Source organism: Podarcis melisellensis (assembly GCF_964234715.1).
Source record: "Podarcis melisellensis genome assembly, chromosome: 15".
NCBI classification, from domain to species: domain Eukaryota; kingdom Metazoa; phylum Chordata; class Lepidosauria; order Squamata; family Lacertidae; genus Podarcis; species Podarcis melisellensis.
The window spans coordinates 15,562,140-15,570,855 of record NC_138532.1 but is presented as its reverse complement, the minus strand read 5'-3'; the positions used below and the strand labels follow the sequence as shown (position 1 = coordinate 15,570,855).

The 8,716-nt window shown below is 50.7% G+C and overlaps 1 protein-coding gene across 1 annotated transcript; it reads left to right on the top strand.

The window, feature by feature from the left end:
- Positions 1–2,992: 2,992 nt before the first annotated feature.
- Positions 2,993–8,319, top strand: FXYD2 (FXYD domain containing ion transport regulator 2; the record flags this gene model as incomplete). The annotated part of the gene is made up of 8 exons (XM_081889515.1): positions 2,993–3,017; positions 3,199–3,263; positions 3,467–3,572; positions 4,947–4,985; positions 5,537–5,611; positions 7,312–7,348; positions 7,480–7,516; positions 8,118–8,319. The coding sequence occupies 7 exons, from the start codon at positions 2,993–2,995 to the stop codon at positions 7,508–7,510; spliced, it is 378 nt and encodes a 125-aa protein (XP_081745641.1). The 3' UTR covers positions 7,511–7,516; positions 8,118–8,319.
- Positions 8,320–8,716: the final 397 nt, after the last annotated feature.

Here is an 8,716-nt window from a genome sequence, read left to right as displayed (position 1 = left end):
TTTTATTAGAAATGGAAGAAATACTTGGTTTCCCTAATTTCAATTCATAACTTCCACCATTTCCATCTTAGGCATCGGCTATTTGTTCTTCATTTTCATTAGCAGATAAAATTATTTCATTTGATGGTATTGAACCACCCTGCTTACTTCTCTGCTTATATGCAGCAAGCCTTCTTTTCTTGTCTTCTTACCGCTTCTGCTTCTTGACTTGTCTGCTACGCTCAGGTAGATCTGGCAAGCCAATCTGATGTGGTGCAATAGAACCAGTCTTCTCTCTCTGACCTTTAGTGAAAGCAAGTTCCTTCACAAGGATCTTCATCTCCTTAGAACATGTACAGTTAATGTGAGCCAGTGTGGTGTAGTGGTTAAGAGTGGTAGACTCGTAATCTGGTGAACTGGGTTCGCGTCCTCGCTCCTTAACATGCAGCTACTGGGTGACCTTGGGCTAGTCACACTTCTCTGAAGTCTCTCAGCCTCACTCACCTCACAGAGTGTTTTTTGTGGGGGAGGAAGGGAAAGGAGATTGTTGGTCGCTTTGAGACTCCTTAAGGGGAGTGAAAGGCGGGATATCAAATCCAAACTCCTCCTCCTCCTTCTCTTCTTCTTCTTCTTCTTCTTCTTCTTCTTCTTCTTCTTCTTCTTCTTCTTCTTCTTCCTCTTTTTGCAACCAGCATCTACATGGCAGCCAAACTCAGAGGAGAAAATTTTTATACTTGCAGTTGAAGATGTCAAAAAGCTTGTAAAGTTTTGAAATTTCGATTTTCATGCAGTTTTACACACTTCCTCCCACAAAACCTTTTAATAAGACAAGTTTGATTGTATTGGAAATTCCACAAAAATGTTCAAAGGTCAATATTTTTATGTAGTTATTTACCAAACAAAAAGGCACGCTGTGGCTTAAACCACTGAGCCTAGGGCTTGCTGATCAGAAGGTCGGCGGTTCAAATCCCCGCGATAGGGTGAGCTCCCATTGCTCAGTCCCTGCTCCTGCCAACCTAGCAGTTTGAAAGCACGCCAGTGCACGTAGATAAATAGGTACAGCTCCGGCGGGAAGGTAAATGGCGTTTCCGTGCACTGCTCTGGTTCGCCAGAAGCGGCTTAGTCATGCTGGCCACGTGACCCAGAAGCTGTACGCTGGCTCCCTCGGCCAATAAAGCAAGATGAGTGCCACAACCCCAGAGCCAGCCACGAATGGACCTAATGGTCAGGGGTCCCTTTACCTTTACCAAACAAAACTAAATGGTATTCATTTAACCAAAATATCTTTTGAATTCCCAAGTCATGTTTTACAACCTTTTAGCATCCTTCAATTTGGGAATTTGAAAGTTGAAAAATTCAACATGCCTTATTGCCCCAGCCACTTCATTGCTCCCAGGCTTTGAGAAACCAGGGAGCCAAGCATGCCCTTCCAAGTGTGGGATGGGATTTGAGGGTAGGTCCTCTCTGCATTCAAGTGTTCCAACAGGACTGCCAGCCATAATGCATGAAACTCCCTTAAGACTGTCAGGAATGCACTCAGAGAGTGGACAGAGAGAAATTTGTTTGCATCTCTCCAGAATTTCAGAACACAATCAGTCTATCAAAGGAAGCTGAATGTTCAAAGATTCAGGACTTTCAAGCCTAGCCCTCGCCTGCTGCCAGACACAGAGTGTGTAGAGGACGAACCAGATACCCCACAGCTCAAGAAACTTGAGCAGCAAGAAGTGTCTCCTGGAGCCTGTGCTGAGGATACTCTTGATGGGACTTCTGGGGGGAGACTGGCTGAAGAACCCTTGGAGCTGTCAGAGGAGAAGGTGGAACCACCCTTATCCTTGAGAATGCTGGCATGTGGCACCCAAAACCCCAGGTCAAGACTAAGGAGCAATGGCATGGCATTTACCTACGGACCTGGTCCAGAGTAAGTGGTCTACTCATGAGTAAGCAATCCCTGGAATCCCTTTACTACCAGTAGCTGGGGTTAAGGTGTGGTCTAGAAGGCCAGAGCATTTCAGGTCTTCCCTTTGAGCCCTCTACTTGCTAGAAACACAGGTCTCTTGCTCCTTGTTCTGGAGTATATTCTACGCCCCCTTGCTGAACTCATTGCAATACTGGCCTTGACCTGTTTCTTGACCTGTTCAAGGATCACATTTGGTTTTAGAATGATTTCCTGAACTTGACTTTGATGTATTTGGACTGTGCAGTACCTGCAACCCTCCCTTTTACTTTGGCAAAAGGCTTATATTTCCTGGATAGAGACCCTAACCCCAAGGACATCCCCTGAAGCAAAAGGAAGAGCTTCTTCACGCAGTGCACAGTGAAACCAATTTTGATCCCACAAGATCCCTGCCTTCTGCCTTATATGGCTTTAAAGGGGGCTAGACAAATTCACGGAGGATAATGCTTTCAGTGGTTACTACTAGTTATAAAGGAGGTACTGTACTATATCCAATGCTAGAGGCAGTATGCCTCTGAACTACAGTGGTACGTCGGGTTATAGACGCTTCCGGTTACAGACGCTTCTGGTTACAGACTCTGCTAACCCAGAAATAGTACCTTGGGTTAAGAACTTTGCTTCAGGATGAGAACAGAAATTGTGTGGCAGCAGCACAGCAGCAGTGGGAGGCCCCATTAGCTAAAGTGGTACCTCAGGTTAAGAACGGACCTCCAGAACGAATTAAGTTCTTAACCCGAGGTACCACTGTACCTGCTTCTGGGGATATTAGGTGGGAGAGGCTGGTGCACTCCTGTTCTGCTTGTGGACTTCACATTGAAACAACTGATTGGTTTATTTGAGAACAGGATGTTGGATAAGGAGGGCCTTCAGTCTGATGCAGCCTATTTTTTATAATGCTGCTTTATTGTTTTTACAATACAACGCACTATGGAAGGCACCACAAGGGTAATCTAGTCCAACTCCCTGCAATGCAGGAATTTTTTGCCCAATGTGGGGCTCCAACCCACAATATGCTTTTAAGTAAACACATCAAGGCCCTTATTTGCCCCGTGTGCACAGATGGCGACAGTGAGGCAACTGCTGGGTGCTGGGCATCCTCCGCCTGGTTCCTTTGGTCCTCTCCTCCTGCGGCCAGTCCAGGCCCTTCCCTTCCCCGGGCCGCCCTCCGCCCCTCCCTCCGCAGCTTCACCTTGTGACTGCCCGGGCTAAACATTAGACGGGCCCCATTAATGGTTAATAGAGCCTTGTCCCCGCCGCCCCTTAAGGGACGCTCCGCTGCCTCTGCCTCTCCAGACACCCTCTGGCCGCGGCAGCTGAACGATGGCAGACGGTAAGCGCCCCTCCCCGCCCCTGCTTGGCCGGCTGAGCAGAGCTGCTCTCCCTCTCCCTCGGGACGAAGAGACTGAGAGGGTCCTGCATCCGTTCTCCCCTCCCTCGCGCGCCCCCAGCGCAAAATCCTAACTCAAGCAGGAGAAGAAAAATGCTGCAAAGCAAAGCAAATACCCCTCCCTATGGATTCTTTGCCCATCTTAGACCCTGCTGGAGGGCGAAGCTGTGCCGTTCTGGTGGCCTCACCTGAAAAAAGGACATTGTAGAGCTGGGAAAAGGATCAGCAAAAGGGCAGGTGAAAGGATCAAGGGTGTGCGTTTTTTTAGTTTAGAGAAAAGGCGAGCAAGGCTTCTCTTAAGATAGGGGTGTATAAGATGATGTGTTTTAGGTGTACAATCTTTGTTTCTTCAGCTTGTAAACCGCCTTGGGTATTGTAAAATAGAAAGGCGGTATACAATTTAAAAGTGGAATGACGGCGTGGAGAAAGCTAACAGGGAGAAACTCCATCTGTCATAGCACTAGAACTCCTTGGTATCCAACCAGGCTTAATGTTGGAAGGCTCAGGACAGGCGAAGGAGTGTTGCAATTCGCTCCCCAAGCTGTAGTAAGGGCCATCAACTTGGATGGCTTTAAAAGAGAATTAATTAAAGAGAGTCCTGGAGGAGAAGGCTGTTAAAGTCTGCTAACCCCATCCATCTGTTCTCCCTCCACTGTCGGAGGCTGTGTGCTCCTGAGTACCGGTTGCTAGAAACCTCGGGAGGAGAGAGAGTTGCACTTGGGTCCTGCTTGCATTGGGACGTCTGGTTGGCCACTGGGGGAAGGGAAGCTGGAGGAGATAGGTCCCCGCTGGCCTGGCCCAGCTGCTGTAGGGCTCGTCTTGCATTTCTTGTTCCTTGGGTCTGAGCGGGTTGGTGCATAATGACACCGAGTCTCTAGTGGTCCACGCGCTTTCCTTCGGTTCCCACAACCGCAGCAGCACCTCTAGGAATGGGGCAGCTTTGACTTCTGCGCAGGATCCCACCATAACTTTCCGGATTCAGAGTCCTGTCCTCCCTCCGGCTGCAATGGAGAAATCCTGGGGTTATAGGGAGAGTTCCCCACGCCCCAGAGTTTCCTTTCCAGTTTCTTCTTCCCCTAGAACTGACACCCATGGGGGGGGGGGCTTTTGCCTGCCTTGGCAGTGCTCTGCTCGGCGCAGCTTCCCTACTTCTATGGGGCAAGCGGGTGATAGAAGCAGAGAATCGTAGGCTTGGAAGGGACCCCGAGGGTCATCTCGTCCAACCCCCTGCAATGCTGGAATCTCAACTAGATCATACATGGCAGGTGGCCACCCAACCTCTACTTAAAACCCTCCAAGGAAGGAGAATCTACCATCTCTCGTGGGGGTCAGTCCCTTCATTTCCCTCCTCACTGGACGGGCGGCAATTAGGGGGTGGAATTAGCCACGGAGAGGAGCAGAGAAGCAACGTAGCCTGAAACAGCTGGTGGGGTCCTCCGGTAGAAGCACCTTTCCCCAGTATACAGGCGCCGCTGTAGGAGGAACTTCTTCAGCCAAGGACTCCAGAGCTCGGCTGGAAAGAAGCCGTTGCCGCCCACGCAGCTCTCGGGTTCCACCGCCCAATGGCTCCAAGCGCTGCTGCAGGAGCTCAGAGCCTGACTTTCCCCTCTCCTTTTTCTCCTCCAGAAAGGCTCCCCGAGACCGCCGTTGACAAATTCTCTTACGGTAAGGAAAGGGAGTGAGTGGGAAGGGGGGCTGTGCTAAACTTACGGCTAGCTTCCTACAGTAAGGGGGGGACGACGCCCAAGCCCATATGGCAAAACCTAGAAAATATTTACTTTGGGTTGGGTGCAGATCCAGCTTAAACCATGGCTATGTTTGCAATTGTTTGAAAGATGAAACAAAGGCAGCAATACTTTCAAACGCAATAAACAGACTACAACAGTGCCATACATTGTACCACCAGAGTCATGCACGATACCTTCCCTGTTATTAAAGTCATAAAATTTGGGGTTGGAAAATGAGGGCTGTATGTCTTTCCACTTCCTCCCAAATTTGTTCTTTTCCCTTCCCCTGTAAAGTATCAAAACCCGCTCCACTCCCCCAGCTTCAAAACTGGCAGAGATGTAGCAGCTAATTGCTCTGTTGAATTCCCCTGTAACTTAGCCAGGGAGGGGAGGCTCCCAAGAAAGCTGATGCTCAGAGCCAGAGGGACTCCCTGCAACTGCTGCATGGGCTTAGATTAACTCTCTCTCTCCCCCTCTTTCCCCCCTGAGATTATGAAACCATTCGCAATGGGGGCCTGATCTTTGCGGTTGTGGCCTTTTTGATTGGACTTGCCATCATCCTCAGTAAGTAATGTATTTTTTTCTGGGGTGGTGGTGGGCAGTGGCCTTGTCTACATAATGGCAGAGGGGAGTGTAGACCAGAGGAAAGAGTGTGCCAAAGTGGGGTGGGTGTCTCTGGGGGCAGAAAGGAGGAGGGAGGGAGCAGCTTCTTTCCTCGCCCAGCTCAACAATAAGCAAACTGGTGATGGAGCCCCTGACCTACAAAACGTTACTCAGCATGCTCCTGATGTGTGTTCACAAAGGCCCATGCAAATGGGTGGCAGTGGCGTAGCGTGGGTTGTCAGCACCCGGGGCAAGGCAGGTAATTTGCTCCCCCTAACCCGTGGATTTGCACCCCCTAACCCTAACCCCCATATGTTGCACCCGGTGCGTTTGGCACCCCCCACGCTACGCCACTGATGGGTGGATGGGGTGGGCACCATGCCTGCTGGTTGTGGGAAAGTGGAGCGGTTTCTGAGTGCAAAAGTCCCTCCCTTTGGGTGCCCCGTGCCCCTTTCCCCACCTTCCAGCTGTCATTACCTGAGGGATCTGCTGTAGGAAAATTCCAGCAGCCCTTGTGATCCAGTGGAACTTCCCCAGAGGAAGATTCCTGTATTTGGTCACAGGTGCCCCTCCAGCCCCTCCCTACCCCACAGCAAGAAAGTGAACTAGGGGGGCCCACAGCAAGAAAGTGAACTAGGGGGGCGGGGTGCCTGTTCCCCACCTCTCCTGAAGGCAGATCTGCTGTGGCCTGTTAACACACACCCAGGCTCCAGGCTTGAGTGGGGAAGGGGGAAAGGTTCTGGTGAACTTCAGCCTTTGGCTTACACTTGACCAATCCAGAGACTGAAGCCCCACAGGAAAAATTAAGTTCAGCAGGTAAAGCTTCTCCTGACACTGATTGTTATCTCTACGCCAGGAAAAGCTTCACCTGCTAGATCTCCGGAGCAGGAACAGAAAAGGAGAGGAAGGGTCCTACCACAAAGCAACTCCCCTTCCTACCAAATCCCAAGAAGGATCCTCCTGCCTGCCTGAGTGGCAGTTACCGTTTTAGCCCCACCCCACCCCAGCCTCTTTGACCTGCTTGTGAGGCCATTCCCAGTCTGTGGGTCACTGCAATGTCAGAGGTCCCTTATCCTGCTGTTAAAGAGTTAAACACTTCCCCCCTCACATAGTCACAAACACACTTCTCCATCCCTGAGCTTTGCTAGATTTTTATCTCAGTGGAAATTTCCAGTTCTGCAGCAGCACATGAAATTCAAGGCTCGGCCAGTGTTGGCAGGTGGTGAGAGGGTGGAAGGCCCCTCTGAAATGGAGCGTCAGGAAGATAAGATGTGGGGAGGGCCACAGGGCGGGCCAACCAGTGTTCTGCCATGGAGAGATTTGGGGATTGTTTTCCTGGCAGTGGCAGGCCTTGTCAAATTTCAGCAGCCAAAATTTGGTGCCTCTGCCTCTCGCTTTCCATTCTACATCATAGTTTTGGGGCCACCTGCAGTGCCCCCTGATGTCCTGCACCCAGTGCGATCAAACTAGTTGCACTCCCCTAAATCTGCCTCTGTTCCTGGGCTAAGTGGGGGTGGGGGTGAGAAGAGTGAGGTTATGGGGCAGCAGCAGGCTGTAAAGGAAACCTTGAGGAAAATATGGGTTGGAGGGTGGTGCCCACCATGGGGGAAGGCAGGGCATTCTTGTTTGTCTGAGGCCTCATCCTGTCTCTTTGATTCCAGGTCGGCGTTTCCGCTGTGGAGGAAAGAGGAAGCGAAGGTGGGTGCAATTTTGTCAGGATTTCCCCACTGCCCCATCCCTTCTCTGGGCACAGGCTGCATGGAAGGCAGTCTGCAGGGCACCCAGCTCATGTTAACGAATGTGTGGTCTTCTCCCTCTCCCTTTTCTAGGCAAGGAGATGATGAAGATGACGCAGTCTGAATTCCGGTATGTTTGGTGGAGGCCGAGGGGCCTCAGAGGTGCCTTTCCTCTGGCAATAGCTTGAAGGGGCTCTAGCCAGGTACTGCCCCTTGACCAGAGGGGTCCTTTGGGAAGGAAAGCCTCCAATGAGGGGTCCCCTTCTAGTCAGTTGCTCATCTTGGGCTTCACTGCTGCTTGTTGCAGACCCTGTTCTCTAGGGCCATGCCAGGCCCTGGAGTCCCCTTTAAATCAGTCACACGTGACCCAGTCCCAGACTAGGAGATCAATTTCTGGACCTGGGAATGGGGTCATCCTGAGCCATCCCAGACCAGGGAAGGAAATTTCCCAAGGCTGTGCAAGGAACATGCCCCCTGGAAAGACTCCACTAACACCAGAGCAATTGCCCTCTCTTTATGGATTCTCTTATCTTTTTATACTGCCCTGCCAGAATACTTGGCGCCTTACAGAGCTGCAGGAGCAACAATGGAAGATCCCTGCTCTCAAAGAGCTTCTAAAATTGAGTCATGGGGGAAGCAACAGACATGGAGGGAAGGATGGTGGGGGCATGTATAGCTTGGTTAAGGTTGGTTCACCAACATTTTGTCTCTTCCACTCTCCCCCTTTGCAGCACTCCTCTGACCAGCCAACGAGGTCCCTGCTGGAGCCAAAGGGATAGGCCCATCACAGCAGCCAAATCTTTTGCACTCGACAAATGAACAGAGCAGCTTTCTGATTTCGGAGCTGCACCCAGTCTGCCTGGAATTCTCTTTCTGTAAAACAGATTGCTTTCTTCTGTGCTTTATTTAATAAAATGTCCACTAGGGAAGAGTCACATTTGTTGTGTTGTTTGTGCAGAAGGGAGGAGCAACTGCTGTTGATCCAATTTCTCTACCTCCTCTCCATTTGTTCCAGATGTGTCCAGGTCTGGGGCCATCTCAATCCTGACCCCATCATGGCCACTGGGCACAAGGGATCCTTGGCTGAGAAGCATCCCTCAGCTCACTGGGAGCAGTGCCAGTTCTTGCTACCATATAATGAAGAGCAGTTGGCATCACCTCCCCTCCTGTACCAGGTACACTGGAGGAAATGTGTGCAGGCCAAGATCCCAGCTTTGCTAGGTGAAAAGGCATTTATTTCTCTTTCTCTCTTTCTTAGTTGTTTGGGGAGGAGCCATAGCTCAGTGATGGAGCACCTGCTTTGCATGCAGAAGGTCCCAAGTCCTCGCTA